The 20,325-nt window shown below is 40.7% G+C and overlaps 1 protein-coding gene across 3 annotated transcripts in view; it reads right to left on the bottom strand.

Moving 5' to 3' along the window:
- Nucleotides 1-20,325, bottom strand: part of CELF2 (CUGBP Elav-like family member 2) — an 872,815-nt gene that overhangs the window by 409,784 nt on the left and 442,706 nt on the right. For all 3 annotated transcript variants that reach the window (XM_032154967.2, XM_032152939.2, XM_032153279.2), the window contains one exon: nt 14,907-14,942. Coding sequence is in view for 2 of the 3 variants with exons in the window: in XM_032152939.2 (XP_032008830.1) it covers nt 14,907-14,942 (36 nt within the window). In the remaining variant the exon portion in view is untranslated. The remainder of the gene's footprint in view (nt 1-14,906; nt 14,943-20,325) is intronic.

The following is a 20,325-nucleotide window of genomic DNA, read 5'->3' as shown; positions in this document are numbered from 1 at the left end:
CCAAATGGCTTCAACTGAACCTCCGTGCAAACAACATACAAGATGCTTTCTTACTAAATGCCCAAACATCAAGTTCTACATCCAGAACTGCCCCTCAACCCTCATCCTCTCAAACTCAGTAAAAAAAAAAAACCCCTCTTTCTAGCTCTGCATTTCCAATGAATGCCTCTTCCTCCAGACATCCCTAGTTTTTGTTCATGATACTATGACATTCCTAAACTAGAAATGGAGAATCATGTGGACTGCTCGCTCCCTCCTTCATTGCCTGAGTTTAAGCAAATAATATTGATTAGTTTTCCCCAATATTTTCTGTAATCAACTATTTTGTTTTTGTTTCTACAATGATCAGTTTAGTTCATGCACTTGTTATTCTCGCTTCAACCATTCAGAAAGATTCTTAGCTCCCATTTACTCATGAGTTCATTCGATTCATATTTGAGCACGTGTTGTGTGCTGGAGGCACTATGCTAGGTGTTGAGGATAGAAACGTGAGCACAGTAGACTTGGGGCCACTCCTCAAGGAGTTTACAAGCTGCTGGCTCTTCCCACCATGATAGATGTTACAGATTACCCTCAGATTAACCTTGCTAACCTGCTCTTTGAATTCTATTTTTAACCCTGTTCCAATGCCCCTACTGGTACTGAAAACAAAACAAAGCAAATCACAATGAGGTATCATCTCACCCCAATTAAAATGGCTATTATCAAAACGACACAAAATAAGAAATGCTGGCACTGATTGGAGAAAGGGAACCCTTGTATACTGTTTGTGGGAATGTACATTAGCATAGCCATTACGGAAATCAGTATGGAGGTTTCTTAAAAATCTAAAAATAGAACTGCCATATGATGTAGCCATCCCACTATTGGGTAAATATGCAAAGGAATTGAAATCAATTCATCAGGACATATCTGCACTCCCGTGTTGATGGCACCATTATCCACAATAGCTAAGATATGGAATCAACCTAAGCATCCATCCATAGATGAACAGATAAAGAAAATGTGGTATATATACACAATAGAATACTCTTTGGAGATAAGAAAATCAATCTGTCATTTTCAACAATATGGATGAACTTGGAGAATATTATGTTAAGTGAAATAAGCCAGGCACAGAAAGACAAATATCATATCACCTTACTCATATGTGGAAGCTAAAGAAGTTGATATGATAGAAGTAGAGAGTAGAACAGTGGTTACCAGGGGATGGGGTGGGGTGGGGATGAGAGGAGGGCACTGGGAGAGAAGGTCAATGAGTATAAAGTTACCGTTAGATACTAAGCTCTGTTGCTTTATTGCATAATAGGGTGACTGTGGTTATAATAATATAAAATTATAAAATGTTATATATTTCAAAACGGGTAATTTTAAATGTTCTCACAACAAAGCAATGATAATTGTATGAGATGACAGATATGCTAAATACCCTGATTTGATTTTTGCACAATGTATTCAGGTATAGAAATATCATACTGTACCACATAAATATGTATAACTATTATGTGTCAAAAATTTTTTTATATATGGTCTCAATCTGTCACCTAGGCTGGAGTGCAGTGGTGCCATCATGGCTCACTGCAGCTTCAACCTCCTGGGCTCAAGCGATCCTCCCACCCAGCCTCCTGAGTGGCTGGGACTACAGTCGTGTGCCACCATGCCTGGCTAACTTTTGTACTTTCTTTTTTTTTAAGAGACTTGGTTTTGCCATGTTGCCCAGGCTGGTCTTGAACTCCTGGGCTCAAGCATTCCTCCTGCCTCAGCCTCCCAAGGTGCTGGGATTACAGGCATGAGCCACTGTGCCCGGCCTTGTGTCAATTTTTTAAAAAGTAAACCACGGCCGGGCGCGGTGGCTCACACTTGTAATCCCAGCACTTTGGGAGCCCAAGGCGGGCGGATCACGAGGTCAGGAGATCGAGACCACGGTGAAACCTCGTCTCTACTAAAAAATACAAAAAATTAGCCGGGCGTGGTGGCGGCGCCTGTAGTCCCAGCTACTCGGAGAGGCTGAGGCAGGAGAATGGCGTGAACCCGGGTGGCGGAGCTTGCAGTGAGCCGAGATCGCGCCACTGCACTCCAGCCTGACCAGCCTGGGTGACAGAGCGAGACTCCGTCTCAAAAAAAAAAAAAAAAAAAGTAAACCACTTCTGTCATTCTAAAGCTTTGCAATCTGGCTTCTATCTACTTTTCTAATTCATATTTCAGGATTCTCTTAACAAACCATCTGGGTGAAACCAGTTGGCTGGGTCTCCATCTCAAGACACTCTACATTCCTCGCACTTTGCTTTATTTTTGCCCTTTCTGGTTGCAGAAGGGATATTCCCTCCAATGATATTCTTTCAATTGCCATATGAAAAATGTTCTCTCTTCTCTGCACTTCATTGTTCGGTCCAGGTATATGTTACTTAATGTATTATACACACACACACACACACACACACACACGTACACACACACATTTACTTTACCATGTAAGAGACATTTTGCTAAGAAAGAACATGCTTTCTCCTACTAAAATTGATTCCTACTTTTGAACCATTTGGTTCTTTTATTTAATTAACAAATTTATTAGTTTAATTTTTAATTGACAAGGTAAAACTTTCCCATATTTATGGGGTACATTGTGATGTCTCGATGTACATACACATAAACTGTGGAATGATTAAATCAAATAATTAAATATTTATCCCTTCACATATTGATCTTTTTTTGTGATTAGGACATTTAAAATCTACCTTCCTAGCAATTTTCTACTACACATAAATTAATTATAGTCACCATGCTGTACAATAGATCTCCCAAAGTTATCCCTCCTGTCCAGTGAATCTCTGTACCCTTTGACCAACATCTCCCCACTCCCCACCGCATCCCTAGTCCAGCCCCCATGCTACTCTGCGTCCATGAGTTGGATTTTTTTAGTGGAATCTTTTGGTTCTTAAGGGCAGGGATCATTGTACCTTGTGTCCCCCATAGGACCTCATATATTTCCTTGATTGAGGATGTCATTAGTAATGATACTGCCTGATATGTTCTGGCTGCGTCCCCACCCAGCTCTCATCTTGAATTCCCACATATTGTGGGAGGGACCTGGTGGGAGGTAATTGAATCATGGGGGCAGGTCTTTCCCATGCTGTTCTCGTGGTAGTGAATACGACTCATGAGATGTGATGGTTTTATAAAGGGCAGTTCCCCTGCACAAGTTCTCTTGCTGGCCACCATGTAAGACATGACTTTGATCCTCATTCACCTTCTGCCATGGTTGTGAGGCCTCCCCAGCCATGTGGAACTGTGAGTCCATTAAACCTCTTTTCTTTATAAATTGCCCAGTTGTGGGTATGTCTTTATTAGCAGCATGAGAAAAGACTAATGTACTGCTATTATCAAGAGATTCATTTTAAGGTTTCAATGTGGTGTCCATAAGCATCTCCATTATTAATTAGGTGTATATTTTAAAAACTTGTAAACCATACGCAGAAACCTATTACATTGAAAGCCTAATTTGGAAATAAATTTTCTTTACTTTGGAAGGGGTGCCGTGGTGCTCAATGATGAATTAGGGGCCACCAGGTGTCACTATGTCGATGCTAGCCTGAGTTCCACAGGTTGGGATCTGGGTGAGGGAGGGTCTCAAATGCTGTACTGTGGTGGTAAAGAGAGTTTCCACTTACTCACTAGATAATCATGTTTCCAATATGAGTTTCTCTTTAGAATCCTTTATGGAGCTTGGCATTATTCCTTAAAGCTACACCCCCCACCCCCAGCCAGCATGACAAGCAGAGGTTTAAGGATGAATAGTCAGGCCTAATGGGGAATTTATTTTCTCTGTTGGCTCATGTCACTGCCTCAGCTTGGTTTTATATAGTGTTTTGTGAGTCTAATGTTGCTTATTTGAAAAATGAACACAATATAGGATGCTTGAGTGGTTTCAGTCCAAAAGGAAAACTGCGTATTTGCCAGAAAGAAGGAAAAGGAAAATACATAATAGAAACATTTACAAAACCTAATCTGAAAAGAAAGGTTTACAAGGTTTAAAACTTATCTATGTATACATGGGAATAAATTTTATTAATTTATATGTTCTCGGTAGCTTGACAATCCCAAACATTAGTGGAAGCCAATATTTAAGAAGGTATAAAAAGCAAATCAACCTTGGGCAGGCACAGAAACTCTCCAACCTGTTTTGTTTTTGTCAAAGCTCATTGGACAGCAAAATCTGAAATCCTTTAGAGGAATAAGAAAGGCTTTTTAACTAACATGGGTGTGCTTTATACTACAAAATTTATTAAGATGAGAATATTGTATTTAATATAGAATGTTATTATATCTTGGAAATGCCCCTTTAAATACAGAAGAAAATGAATGGCAAAAGGTTATGGAAAAAAATTATTCACCCAAGGGACGAGCAACTTTTACATAGCAAATGAGGAATTCTAACTGCAAAATTGCATCTTACATGGAAACCATTTTCTACCCCTCTGCTCTATAAACTCTGAAGATATGAATGCTTCCACAAACAGAGTGAATAAATCTCCAATTCTCTATTGCGACAAATCCAGAAAACGGCAGGTTTTATCTTAAAGAAATTCCACTGCTGCACAAAAGCTCTCATGCACAAATAATGGAATTCTCAAATTGGGATAAATGTGCTTTTAAGAATTTTTATTTTGATCATTTATTTCAGGAAACACTTGTGGATCATGCAACATAGCTTTGAATTACAGAGCAGATAAGGAAAATCTAAAACGAAAAAAAATTAGGGCAGGCCTTTATTAATTTTTAAAGTATGTCTTTTCTATACTCTTATAAAGAGCCAAATAGGGTATCAAAATCTCTGGAGATCACCAGTATAATTTCTTTATCATGTTCCATTTAAAATTTAATTATGCAGTCTACCACAGGAAGAATCTGAGAAGTCTAAATAGGTCACACAGTGAGTAACTTAACAATATTCTAAAGTTTTTCTCGTAAAGATCATTCCTTTGACAGTCTGTTACACATCAGAACACTATATTATAAAACAAGTGTAATTTAATTCCGTCACTATGGATTTTTATACACATCTATAAAGAATTTAGAGAATTAATGAACACCACGTTTGCGATGGAGCTGCCAGTGATAGGTGGGCAGTATTTGCATATATACTTCCTTTAAGTGATTGTTATTTTCATGTATTATAGCAAGGTCAAGGGACTTTTACATTTAATGCTTTGGGTATTCTCTTTTAAATCGGGTATTCTCTTTTAAATCATCAACAATAACTCATAGCAAGGCAACAATCTATGCACTGCATAATTAAAATCTGAATTAGAGGGTTATATGCCCAATGGCTTGGTGCTCCCTCACCTCCACCTCAAATTTCAACTAACATGCAACTTTAATTTCCTTATAATAAGATAAACAGCAAACACTGTTTTAAGCACTTTATGGGTAACATTTCACTTCTCAGAACAGCTGGCCCTATTATTACCCATTTTACAGATGAAGAAACTGAGGCAGACAGAGGTGAAGAAACTTGCATAAGGTCAAAGAACAAGTAAGTGGCTGAACTGGGATTTTTAACACAAGGGGGAGTTTGGCTGCAGATCATAGGCACTGAATCACTTCGCTGGGCTGCTCCTTATAATGTAACACAGTATCTTCTCTTAGATTTGAACACGCCTAAGCATTGGTAAAATAATTAGCATAATCCTCTCTTTCAGTGAACTAAGATAACAGCTACCATGTATTGATTGCTGTGTGGCAGGCACTGAGCTAAATACTTTACATGGGTTATCTCCACACAGTGATACTATGAGATGGGTATGATAATTCTTCCAATGTTATACATGAAAAACTGAGGCAGAGATAATAACTATAATAACTTGTTTAAGTTCACATGATTAAGAAATGGCAGGCACAAGATTCAAGCATTTCTGAACCCAAAGCCTGATCTCGTAGCCTCCATGTTAACATGGCCTCAACAGCAACAGCCAAATTTAGGTTAATAACTTTCCAGCCAATTAGATGAATTTTTCCAGGTGCCAAAGTCTATGGAGCAGTGAGAAGAGTGAGAAGGGTGAGAGAAGGCAGAAATCATACATCTTGTCTACCCCTGGTTCTTTAGGAGAAGGCTTCCTCAATCCTTCCTCCTTCCCTTCCCAATTCAAACATTTATTCATTGATTCAAACATTTATTAATCCATCCAAACACTTATTAATTCATTTAAACATCTATTCAGACGGTCAAACACTTATGCAAATATTTATTCAGTGCCTACTATGTTCCGGGCACTGCTAGTGTGTTTCCTACTTAGTGGAGAAGGTGTAAAAGTCTTCTAGTCAATTAGATTATTGGGTGACACAGATGCTAGGATAGGGGTTAAAACTGGGGTCTTTGGGAACCAACAGAAGGAACATAAATGTCTTCAGGGCAGAGAAGCTATCGAAGAAACCTAGGATGTGTCTAGAACAGTGGTCAGCAAACCTTTATATAAAAGTAAACAGTAAATATTTTCAGTTTGGGGGCTATACCATCTCTGCCATAACTACTCAACTGTGATGTTGTAGCACAAAAATGGTACAGACAACACATAAATAGACGTTATGGCTGTGTTCCTATATATATATATATTTATTTATAAGCACAGGCCACCATCTAGATTTCGTCTGTGGGCTGTAGTTTGCAAATCTGGATCTAGAAGAACAAGTGGTAGAGAGTTTGGTAGGGGAGAAAAAGAGCAGAGAGATGACACCGGGCTTCCAAAATAGAAGGAAGAACACATGCAAAGACTAGGAGACCAGATCTCAGTTTTCTTATCTCTGAAATAGGGGCTCATATAGTCATTCAACAAACATTTATTGGCTGCCAGTTCTGTTCAGGGGCCTACAAATGGAGGAATAAACCAGACAGGCAAGGGAGACATTGCTCTGGAGCTAAGGGGGAAGGGAACAGATCGTCTATAAATCAACAGATAAAAAACAGATGACAACAAATATGGCGATGTGACAGGAAGTGTGTTCGGGGGTTACTTAATAGGGTGGTGAAAGGAGAACTTTCTGTGGAAGTTAAGTGCAGAGATAGGCCAGTGTGTCAGAAGCAAAGTAAATGAGAAAGAAAGTGGCAGGTGATGAGGCTGCAGAGGTAGATGAAAGCAGCCCTTGGAACCAAAGTACATTGCATTGATTTTATTCTAAGCAATAGGAAACTCTTACCTGATTTTATGAAAAAAACAATATTTTGATGGATGACTTCTCAGAGATCATTTGGACTTCTACCTAGAGAATGAATTGCAAAAGAGGAAGTGGGAAGGACCATTTCAAAGGCCATTTAACAATTCAGGTGGGAGTTTACGGTGGCTTGGAAAGAGATAGAGAAAGTAGACAAAGTGAAGATAAATTTTAGGCTGGGCATGGTACCTCATGTCTGTAATCCCAGCATTTTAGGAGGCCAAGGTGGGAGAGTTGCTTGAGGCCCAGAGTTTGAGACCAGCTTGGGTAACATACCAAGACTCCATCTCCACAAAAAATGTTCAAAATTAGCCCAGTGTGATGATGTACACCTGTAGTCCCAGCTACTCGGGAGTCTGAGGCAGGAGGATCACTTGAGCCCAGGAGTTCGAGGCTGCAGTGTGCTATGATCATGCCACTGAACTTTCATCTGGGCAACAGAGTGAGACCCGTTTCAAAAAAATAAATAAATAAAGATACATTTTGGAGGTTGAGCCAACAAGTTATCTGCTAAGTCTGAGAACAGAAAAAGTGTTATTTATTTATTTATTTATTTATTTATTTTTTTGTTAATGTCACTAGGTTCTCCTTTGACTGTTGGGTGTATGATGATAAGGTGGGCTGAGGTAAGCTTCAAGAGTTCTTTTCTGGCCACATCAAGTTTAAGTTTATGCTTCCATGTAGAGAGTCACATTAGCAGCTGGATATTCAGCTTTGAAGCTCAAGGAAGAAGTCAGGGCTGGAGATACACAAATGAGAACCACCTGCATAAAGATGATCTTTAAAATCATGGAGCTGGATGAAATCTCTCTCCACTCCCTCCTCACAAGGGAACAGAGCAATGCCCAGGGCACCCTGGGGCACCTCAACTTGCAGAGGCCAGTGAAGCTGGCAAGGAATAACAGAAGACTGTTGAAGAATGGCCAGCAAGACAGGAGGGAAACCTGGAGGGCTTGATGTCTCTACGATGAAGAGAGCACTTCATGGAGGAGGAAGTCATCCCTAGGTTGAATGCGGCTGAGGGACTAAATAAGATCACAGCTAAATGGCCATTGGATTTACCCAGAAGGAGAAGAAGAAGAAAAGCGCCTACCTGGCATGGAAGCCATTCTATAAGTACTTACAATCCATTCTCCCCTTACCCCGACTCCTACCTTTCTCCTTGCTGACAGAACAGGCCTCCCATTACAAAGGCTGAGAATACCAGAAACCCAATGTCCCCTTACTAAGGGATCAGGCATAGAAAAGGGATTCCTCCCCTAAAAAACAGTCCCATGGAAGAAGTTGGACATGGTCCCCATGTGATGGCTGGAGTGGCTGTGAGCATGAGGTGCACCTTATCAACATGATGAAGATGGCAGAGGGTGTAGCAGGGTGCTGGCTGTAGTCTGTTTTGTGCTGTTATAACAGAATCACACAGACTGAGTAATTGACAAAGAACAAAGATTCATTTCTCAGAGTTCTGGAGGCTGGGAATTCCAAGCTCAAAGCACCAACATCGGTGTGAGCCTTCTTATGGTGTCCTCACATGGCAGATGCAGAAGAGCAAGAGAAGACAAACATTGGGTCCTCACATGGCAGAAGAGCTAGAAAGGGAGTGAATCTGCCCCTACAAGCCCTTTTTACAGTGGCAATTAATCTGTTCATGACGTCAGAGCCCTCATGACCTCACCACCTCCCATTCATTCTCACCTCCCCAGAGTTACATCGAGGATTAGGTTTCCAGCACATGAATTCTGGGGGACACATTCAGACCACAGAGGCTCTGAATTCACCTTGGGCCTTCTCTGACCTCTTGAACCATAATTACAAACTCAACCTGCATTTTTAGCCTGCTGTAACTACCGAGTCTTTTCAATGGATTCAACCTGAGAAAAATGATAAAGAAGGACATTGTAAGGGAAAGGTTTGTGCAGGAAAGAACTCAGTCACAGACTATGAGTGGTAGATGCATTAGAAAAGGTGAGGAGGTAGGGGCTGGGGCAGGGAGGAAGAGAGAGCACACCTCACCACCTGCAGCTGTGATCGCAGAGTCTGGGTGCTGTATGATGGCTGGGCGCTGGGAGTAGAAAGTGGGGTTGTGAAAGGTATGGAAACCAGTCACTTAAGCCAGAGGGTTTGTTTCATATTGTGAGCCAAGTAGTGAACCTGAAAGAAGAGGGTTTGGAGGGGGGCAAGGTCTGGGGATTCTGTGGGCTATCCCCTGGCCTGTGCCCACCCACTCTGACCCGCTCGCTCCAGTCCTGCTCAGAAGTTTGATTCGGGATGGTGTCCTTACTGCCTCTGATCAGAACTAGCCCATCTCACTGCTGAAATCCTTTGGGTTTTTTGTTTGCTTCAATGTTTTCCTAATTCTCTTATGTGTTAAACACTTTCCCGTAGCACTGGGATGATCGGTACCTTCTTCACGCCATTGAACCACTTCAGAGAAGAGATGGTGTCCATCTGCTTTGTCCCACAACCAAGGTACAGCACGCACTAAGTATACGCCAAGCCTACAACCATGCTTGGCATATACTTAGTGCGTGCTGTACCCTGGTTGAATTAACGATAGAGGATGAACTGTGTCAATGCTGAATAGCGCCAGGCATGGGCCCCAGGAGAGCTGGGGGAGCTGCTGCTTCCTAGGGATTATAAAGAAGACAGGAAGTGGCCATCATCAGCTCTAGATGACTCAGTAAGAGGCTGGCCTGGAAGTACCAGCATATTTCCTAATTTCTGAAAGTCTTTCAGAAAATGGCATTGTGTACTGAGGACAATGAGAAATAGGAGGTTATGTTTCCTATCAAAGCCCTCCATGTAGAAAGGTGAGCTCTCAGAGATGATCTGAATTATCCTTGCTTCCACCGTTTCTGCCTATTGCTACCTGATCTGTCACATCCACGACTGAGAAATATGGTCAACTGGAGAGGTAAGTCTCTCTCGTCCTTTAAACGGAATCTGTTCAGTTCAAATTTTAGATAACAAAGATCTATGACTTAAGACCAGAATTTCACACGCAAAACGGCAGTATAATGGCTTTTGTCTCTGATAGTCACACAAACCAGGCATTCCCGTCTTCTGGGTAGCGGCTCTCAAACAGTAATCCTATGGTATACGCCAGTGTTCTAGGTATTGGGGGTTCCCCAATTGCTTAGATTGAATTATGTTTCCTAACCCTCTCACGGATGGCAAAAAAAAAAAAAAAAAAAAAAAAAAGAGATCAAGTTACTGGATTAATATACAAGAGAAAAGTCTAAATTTTTCTTTCATAACTTATTTAACTTTTGGCCCCTGCTTTCACTGGTTTATCCTAAAATCTAGTACAAGATGACATCTGATTTATATACCGAATTATTTTAAGCTTCATTTACGAATACTTCATGGTCCTCAAAGAACACCCTGACTTTTCAGTGTGGTGTATAAGAATCAACATCTGAATCTCTGCTGCAGCACTTAAGATACTTCTATTAAGGTCTATTATGTCACTTTATTTTCTAAACTGTTTAGTTTATGTTGAAAAACAGTGGACTCTGTTAACAAGGAATTAAAATGCTCCCCTTTTTTCAAAAACAGCAGCTCATAGTGCATGATTACAGTAAAACCTCTCTTGATATAAATCTTGTTTGTATCTTTACTCTGCTATCCAGAATAAAATTTTCTCTCTTTATAGGCATTTATATTGAAACCTCATTCCATTTGAACAAGTGGGGTTTCACCATGATTTCATTAAAACACATCTACCGAAACGCAACACCCTTCATCCTAAAAACCAGATCTTGAAAAACATGATTGTAATGGGGAAAACAACTGCTCAGATTGCTAAATTGTCCTTTGCTACAAGCAAAAATAAAAGCAAGGAGTCATTTATAAGATTGAAAATGATCGTTTTCACAGTTCAAGAAATGGTTCCATACATCCCGTTTCCGGGACACTTCAACATAAAGAGATCGGCATGAATAGTACGTGTAGCCAGTTTAAATATTTGTTTTAATCCTGACAAGATCATTGGTTTTAATATTTATAATATAATTACAATGCTTAGTGCATGTTGCTCATATAATCTAATTTTTTTCTGGTGACTTATTACTACCAGGCTTTAATTTCAGCAATGGCAAGAATTCAAAAACACATTTAGGTTATCATCAGCAATGAAAAACAAACCTAGCGCCTGTTCAAGCACCTTGGACACATATCTCATTTTGACTTCAAAGCATTTTTAACTACCCAGACGCAATCCACTGCTACAGCATGCGCACATTTTCACAGAATATTATCCACCGGTGACCAGAGTACTTTAAATTAGTACCATGTAAGGTAATCACAGTGGAAATACTCCACCCTTATGCAACCCGTGTAAATGGCCTTTCGGAACATTTCAAGACAGTCATAGCCAATGAAACCCAAACAATAAAACTGTTCTCAAATGCCACCGTCTTCCTTCCCAGCCACATATCACTAGTTAGCAGTTGCCTGAGTTACAATTTTCCATTTTTCCTAGACGTCACAGCGTAAGCGCACTTTTATGACTAAACGCAGAAAAAGCTCAAAGTGTTATGTTCCACTAATCACTAGCCTACAAACAAACAAAATAACTACAGGTGCCTTGTTTTCCACAGCACCGAGGTATTTTGGGGCTAATTTGTACTTTCCCCGTGACAGGCTGAAGAAATCTGAAAAAAGGCTGAAAGCTGAAACAACTGATGGAATTCTACGAGACTGTACAAACAAACAAACACTAGCAAAAGAAATAATCTGGACACAAGGGAAGGATTCATCATCAAATAATTACATGATTTCATGTTAATGTGGGGAAGGGAAATAATTGTCAATGGCTATGTCTCAAACCGTCCCTGGAGAAGTCAAAAGAATACCTGAAGCTACATTAGAAGCACGATTGAGAAATCACTGATATATTACTTCTCACTCCTTTATCGCCAGGCAGTACAGTGACTGCAAATTGCAGTTAGAATGGGAATGTCAGCATGTTGTTTATTTTCAACATGACTCGACATCAGAATAACAAAAATTCCTGAAGAAAAATAAGTAGGCCCATTACCAAAATACCACCCACCAAACTTAAGAGAGCAGCCTCTCCCTTGAGTAATAAACCAGCTACAAAAGATCATTCCTGGGGAATATACGCATTGCTGCTTGGTATTCAAAATACAGCGCTACTTAATAGAATTCCGGGTGCCGACGGTGATTTCTCAGACATGTGAGTAATTTTCATCTGTGTGATTACAGCACGGAGTGGGTCTCTTCTGACAACACAGAGGTGGTCCGCTCCTTAGCTGCTCTACAAAAATTTGGAAGTCATTCCTCATTCCATTATTTCAGGATTAACTTCCTCAGCACAAACGTGGGTAGACACACAACAATCTCTCTCCCCACACATGATGGGATGCTCAGGTCTTCAGGGCGGACTTTTTCCAGAGTGAAAGCACAAAGACAAACAAACTCAGCGGGGAGACACAGACCAGAACACTCGGACAGTTTTGACCCTGAAAACTGGCACATGATGGAAATGTTTCTGGGGGACGTTATCCAAAGAATGAAGACATACAGTAATTTAAATATTTGGATCACAGTAAACAGTTTTTTTGGCAATATTAATCTTGATCCTATAAGCAAAGATTTTCTTTACACAAAAAAAGCAACCAAATGTGCTTATCTCTGGTAACAGATGGCGACAATTTGTACTTTCCCCTGTTCTCCAGTGCTGTTCATGACAACATTGTGCTCACTCTGCTTCTCCTGTTCTTGAGATTCTCTTAATTTCTACTTCCAACAGTTTCTAGGCAATATCCTGGGACATTAATACATTCACGCATGATTATCGAGTACCTTCAAAAACTAAGGCATGAGCCAGGCGCGGGGCCTCACGCCTGTAATCCCATCCATGCTTACGTAGAATGTCTAAGACTCCCTGAGGCCCCAGTCCCACATACTGCTCTGAATCCACACACCCCTTTTCTGCTTCCATCCTTGTTCAGATAGTAGCCTGGGCTCTCTTCTCAAGATGATCCCATCTGTGCCCTGGATCCCATGCCCTCTTGCCTTCTCAGGGACTCCGCCCCCTTCCCCTCTCTCCTGATGTCTTCTGTGCATTTAGATGAGTAAGTTTCTCCTCTGTTTAAGAAACATCTGACCTGGCCGGGCATGGTGGCTCACACCTGTAATCCCAGCACCTTGGGAGGCCACCAGGTGGATCACCTGAGGTCAGGAGTTCGAGACCAGCTGGCCAACATGGTGAAACCCCATCTCTATTAAAAGCACAAAAATTAGCTGGGCGTGGTGGTGCATGCCTGTAATCCCAGCTACTCGGGAGGCTGAGGCAGGAGAATCGCTTGAATCCAGGGGTGGAGGTTGCAGTGAGCCGAGATCGTGCCACTGCGCTCCAGCCTGGGAGACAGAAGGAGACTCCAGCTAAAACAAACAAAAACAAACAAACATAAAACAAACACCTGGCCGGGCACAGTAGTTCATGCCTGTAATCCCAGCATTTCGGGAGGCCGAGACTGGTGGATCACGTGTGGTCAGGAATTTGAGACCAGCCAGGCAACATGGCAAAACTCTGTCTCTACTAAAAATACAAAATTTATCCGGGCATGGTGGCAGTCTCCTGTAATCCCAGCTACCCAGAAGGCTGAAGCAGGAGAATCGCTTGAACCTGGGAGGTGGAGGTTGCAGTGAGTTGAGACTGCACCACTGCACTCCAGCCTGGGTGACAGAGTGAGATTCTGTCTCAAAAAATAACAACAACAACAACAACAAAACAAAGGCACAATCCTTGGTGCTCAGGAGAGATTCTAGATATATGCAATGCCCAGTAAAATACCTCTTAAATTATTGCCCCTTCCTCCCTCCCTTTCTTCCTAACTTTCTTCCTCCCTCCCCAATCTTCCCCCCCATCCCCTCTCTCTCTTCCTCTCTTCCTTCTTCCTTCCTTTCTTCCTGTCTTCCCAGTCTTACCCCCATCTCTTCTCCTTTCCTCCCTTCCTCCTTCCTTCCTTCTTTTCTCCATTTCTCCCTCCCTTCCATTAAATGCTGGTAATCATCCTTGACGGCTAGTTATCTAGAGCTTGCATTCTGTTAATCATGTCTTATTTAATATACTGACGTAAATATCAAAAACATATAAAACACATTGATAAATTACACATAAAACACATTGATCAATTACATATTAATTTCTATGATATAATATTACTAAGTATTTATTTTGATGACAATGAGAATTCCACTGCACTTGTACTCTCAATAGTATGACGTGAGCTCTTCAGGGGAAGCTCAAGATTCTTTCAGAAGTCTCTAAGTCCCTGAACACAGTAACAATAATGAATATATTGAAGAAAAAAACCAATCCAATATGTTTTTCGATTGCCAATTCCCATGAACATAATAAAGGAAGCAGCATGTTTATGATTTCTATGGCATATCTAGCTCATATATACATCTCCAAATGTACCATATGACTTCAAAGGAATGTGAATAATCTCTGTAAGTCATTTATGAACATGAGCCTCATTACTTCCTGGTTACATCATGTATATGTGACTCATGCATAATTTTTGGCATTTACATAGTGATGTATGAGGTATCAAAATCTGACATGAGGAAGACAAAATGAGAAGACCTCTTACGGAAGACATGGCACAGTACTTCTCTTTGTGGATATAAGAAATCAGGCATAGAATAAGCAAAGCCAGCGTGCTCACCTTGGTAGACCCCCAGCTAACTCTGTGGCCGTCTCTCTGCAGGAAGGAGAAAAAGAAGATAAGTATGATTAAGTTTATTTTGGTGAATTACAAAAATGTATTTAATCACATAATAAGTACTATGGTATCAGGTATAAAGAAGATACCGTACATGCAGGTGGTTAGAAAGTTAAAATTGATTAATTGCATTTCTGATTAATTCCCATTGATGATTCCAAAGGTTACTTTCAACGGAAATTTTATACACATGCAAAATATCTGCCTCTACTTTCTGGTGGTTGGATACAACTAAGTTCAAAACATTAAAATGTAAAAATGTACAACATCTAGAAGGATAATAGAGGGAGAAACAAATCCCAAACCACCTTGTAGACATTTACATGTTAAACAAAGTACCCATGATCTTTCTCCAAGAATCTGAGAAATTTATTCCTTTGGGGATGTTGCTTCACGTTGACCTCTGTCACCCGAAGCTTATGAAGGAACACGGACAGCACAAAATGGAATTCTTTTAGTAGCAAATTGCTGTTTTTCATTTCTTTGTTATAAAGTTCTACCATTTAGGACTGTTAAAGGTAGATACTACAATAATTCAAATGGCACAAAAGAAAAGTCACTGAAGAAAGGCTCTATAGCATATTAATAAAAATGACCAGGGACAAATTTCAAAACTAACTTTGTCCTAATTGCCATCTCTTGTCTTTCGTTTTCTTTTCTTTCTTTCTTTTTTTTTTTTTTTCCAGACAGAGTCTCTCTCTTTTGCCCAGGCTGGAGTACACTGGCGCGATCTCAGCTCACCGCCAACTCTGCCTCCTGGGTTCCAGCGATTCTCGTGCCTCAGCCTCCTGAGTAGCTGGGATTACAGTGTGCGCCACCATGTCCAGCTAACTTCTGTATTTTTAGTAGAGACGGGTTTCTCCACGTTGACCAGGCTAGTCTCGAGCTCCTGACCTCAAGTGATCTGCCTGCCTCAGCCTACCAAAGTGCTGGGATTACAGGTGTGAGCCACCGCACCTGGCCGATCTCTTGTCTCTCAATCAGAAATGTATTCTTGGAAAGAGAAAGGAACAATGAGTAGAAGGAGGAGATGGAGGCTTTATGTTGAACTCTTTTAAAAGGAGAGGAGGGCTCAACTTTTGACCAAGGGATTAAAGGTGTAATTCTTAGGAACAATAGTATACAATCTCCTTAGTGTCATATAACCCCTTTAAGAATCTCATTAAAGATACAAACACCTTACACAGAGAAAATAACAACATATACATACACACACACTGCGGTACACACTTGTAGATGGTTCATCGACCTCCTGAATCCAATGTGTCAATCCTGGTTAAGCCTCAGCTTTAAAGGAACATTTTCTTTTCCTACTGTGTCAATTCAAACAAAGGACTTTCTTCTCAACAAAGGACATTCCCTGACCCTCCCAGCTATTAGAACTCCCTCTTCCTATTTACTCCCTGTGATAATAACTGAGCACTTTGGAGAAGTGGTGGTTCCCACAGAGCCACACTTCCTTAATAAATGAATAAGTTTAGTTTCTATAAAAATATTCTTTCCTAAGTAATCATATAATATTAAATAATCAGCTTTTATTGCTATAAAAATTGGCTTTGGGGAGAAAGTTTCCATTCCTTCAGCAAAACCAGAGTTGAAGGCATTGTCCACTGTGCCACTGAATGTGTCACACGTGTTCATCTCTTCGAAGAATTTAGTGGCTGCATGAAAAATTCTCTTTCCAAACAGAATCTGGAATTGTGGATAGCCCAGCTAAGAAATACCCCTCCCTATTTAGCCTTCCCTTATGACATCTATTACAATAGAAGTCTCTTTTAAGTGTTTGTTTTATCCTTTATCTTTCTGTCATTTGAGACCAACATATATACTCAATAAATATTTATTCATCTTATCAGGAATGAATGAACTTTTCTGGCCTCGTTGACCTTGAGGGTGAGATTTATGTTTACAGCTTGATCGTAGTAACACTAACAGCACAGAGTTAAGATACAACTAAATTTCTTTTTGTCTAATCTTTTAACTTTTTATTTTTGCTTTCCAGACTATACATATTTTAATATGATGAGTCTCCTGGTATCTTTTAAAACGATGTTGTTCATACATTATAATAAATCCATTCAAATCACAGTGGAGCATTTCTCAAACTTGACATTATTTTGAGCAAAATAATCTTTTGTTTTGGACATTGTTTTATCTTGGACATTGTAGAATGTTTAATGGCATTCCTGTCATCTACCCACTGATGCCGGTAGTACTGCTCCCCACCAGCACCATTGTAGCTCCCAAACATGTCCTCAGACAATGCTAAATGTCCACTGGTGACAAAGCTGTCTTCAACCAAGACCACTGCAGTAAGGCCAAGCACAGCGGCTCACACGTGTGATCCTAGCAGTCTGGGAGGCTGAGGTAGGAGGATGGCTTGAGCCCAGGAGTTTGAGACCAGCCAGGGCAACAGAGCGAGACCCCGTCTCTACCAAACATTTTAAAAATGAGCTGCGCATCATGGTGCCTGCCTGTAATCCTAGCTACTTGGGAGGCTGAGGAGGGAGGATTGCTTGAGCCCAGGAGGTCACAGCTGCAGTGAACCATGATTGTGCCACACCACTGCACTCCAGTCTGGGCAACAGAGTGACATTCTGTCTCTTCAAAACAAAACAAAACAACAATCCACTGCAATAGAAATGTCCATTATTGACCTCTGTTTCAAAAGCTTACTGGATTGACCAACATCTTTTACTCACATGGGAAAACACAGAGGCTGAGGCCTCTAAGAGCACCTGCTTTGCTTTGGCTCCAGCTGCTTAAGTCTCCATGCTTACCAAGAGTATGTTGTGTTTGTTCCCCAGCCCGTTTATGGTACTGGTAATCACTGTAATTTTTAAATTTAATTAAGCCTGATGTAAAATTGATGAAATACAAGTGTGGAAAAATTCTTGTTTCTGTAAAAACTAAGTTGGAAACTTTGAAAAGATAAAAAATGACAAGTCACTTAAGAAAAACTGATGTTGAATTAGATACAAATGTCTCTAAGTTCTTTTTCCTTTAAAAAAAACAAAACAAACAAACAAAAGAAGTAGGAAATTCCAGGCTGGGTACAGTGGCTCGTGACTGTAATCCCAGCACTTTGGGAGGCAGAGGGGGGTAGATCACTTGAGACCAGGAGTTTGAGACCAGCCTGACCAATGTGGTGAAACCCCATCCCTACCAAAAATAAAAAAATTAGCCGGGTGTGGTGGCACACGGCTGTAATCCCAGCTACTCGGGAGGCTGAGGCAGGAGAATTGCTTGAACCAGGGAGGCAGAGGTTGCAGTGAGCAGCGATCGCGCCATTCCACTCCACTCCGGGCAACTGAGCAAAACTCTGTCTCAAAACAACAACAACTAAAGAAATTCCAAATGGTGGAGTATGGGTGGATTTATGCACAAGAGACAATGCAGAACTTTATTCAGTGAATCACACATTCAAAGACAAAGGTGTTGGCCCTACCTTGAAAGCAAAAGCTAGACACTGGGGAAAAGTCATGTTCATCATGTATTAAGTCCCAGCAGGGGAAAACTATGCTTTACACAGTCATGTGCTAAAAACTTCCATTAGAGTTACAGATATTACTTGATGTCCATGATTACTGAAAACCTGATGATTTCATTGGCGCATGTAGCTCCAAAATTTAACAAAACAAAACAGACAAAAAACCCCACTGTATTTGACTGCAGTAATGTAGCTAGGACTCATCATCCAGTCACCATTTTTGAGATCAGCAAATCGACAAACACTGGAGCTTTTCAGGTGACCATTTGTTTGTTTTTATCTGTTTACTAGTGTTAAACAGTCATCTGAATTAGTCACATGTTTTCATGAATTTATTCCTTTTGTAAAGAAATCCTTGAGCGAAATAAATTGAGCAGAATATCCCATGCTTCTTCTAGATTACGCTCTGTCGTAACCCAGTTGAGGGGATTTAAAGCAGGTGACATAAAGACCATGCATTTTTCATTAAACTTTTATAGGCACAATGTCCATTATTAGCATTGCTTCCTAAGTGTAAATCATCTTCATTTGCTGACTAATATTTATTCATGCAACATATTCATTAGCACATAATCTACGTTCAGCCCAGGCAATGCTGGATGTTTTGAGAGGCACTAAGATGAATTTAGATCCTGATCCTTCTTGCCAAGTGTTTACATTCCAGTAAAAGAAACTGTATAAGGCACCAAGTAACGAATACTCTTCATTTTTCTACTATTGAAAACTCCCCTAAGGGCTGGGTGCTGTGGCTTACACCTATAATCCCAGCATTTTGGGAGGCTGAGGTAGGAGGATTGCTTGAGCCCAGGAGTTCAAAACCAGTCTAGGCCACATAGAAATACCCCGTTCCTACAAAACAAAAACAAAAACAGAAAAAACAAACAAACAGGTGAGGTGGGCCTGGTAGCATGCACCTATAATCCTAGCTACTTTGGAGGCTGAGGTGGGAGAAGCACTTGAGCCCAGGAGTTCAAGGACAGAGTAAGCTGTGATCCTTCTACTGCTCTCCAGCCTGGTGACAGAGGAAGATCTTATCTCAAAAAACAACAACAAAAAAGGCTGCTCTAAGTCAAAGATCACATCTCCTATAAGATTTTGAACACTCAGTGCCTGGCACACACCAAACATTCAATAAATATGAGTGTGAGAGACATTTTCTACTGGCTGGTAATTCTATTCTCTGAAGTTCATTTTTTAAAAAAATGCCTGATATAGTGATAGCAGTATTTGGAGTTTAATTGTACTAATTTCCTTTCCTTAGTTATCACTACCAAGATAATCTGATTTCAAGTGAAAAGCAGAACACTAGAACACCTTTTTTTTTTTTTTTTTTTTTTTTTAAATGAAGTTTCACTCTATCACCCAGGCTGGAGTGCAATGGCGTGATCTTGGCTCACTGCAACCTCCGCCTCTTGGGATCAAGCGTTTCTCCTGCCTCAGCCTCCTGAGTAGCTGGGATTACAGGCACGTGCCACCACACCCTGCTAATTTTTTTGTATTTGTAGTAGAGACGGCGTTTCACCATGTTGGTCAGGCTGGTCTCCAACTCCTGACCTGAGGTGATTCACCCACCTTGGCCTCCCAAAGTGCTGGGATTACAGGCGAGAGCCACCACACCTGGCCCAGACCACTAAAAATTGAATGAAAACAAGGATGCAAAAAACTACAAAGTGCAATTATATGTTCAGAGAAAAAGAACTGTCCCAGCAACTAAGAAGCAGATTGACGTGATGGAAGGTGCTGGTTCTGATAAGTTGTATATCCTTGGGCAATTCGTTTGACCTCTTCAGGGTCTCTGTGTCCCAGATGTCAAAGTAACACCACAGCATCATTGGTGTGATCATCAGCCTGAACCAACAGGAAAGGTCCCCA

Source organism: Hylobates moloch, unplaced genomic scaffold, assembly GCF_009828535.3.
Source record: "Hylobates moloch isolate HMO894 unplaced genomic scaffold, HMol_V3 SCAFFOLD_2, whole genome shotgun sequence".
Lineage (NCBI taxonomy): Eukaryota > Metazoa > Chordata > Mammalia > Primates > Hylobatidae > Hylobates > Hylobates moloch.
Note: the sequence above shows the minus strand (reverse complement) of the source record. Positions and strands in the feature narration are given on the sequence as shown.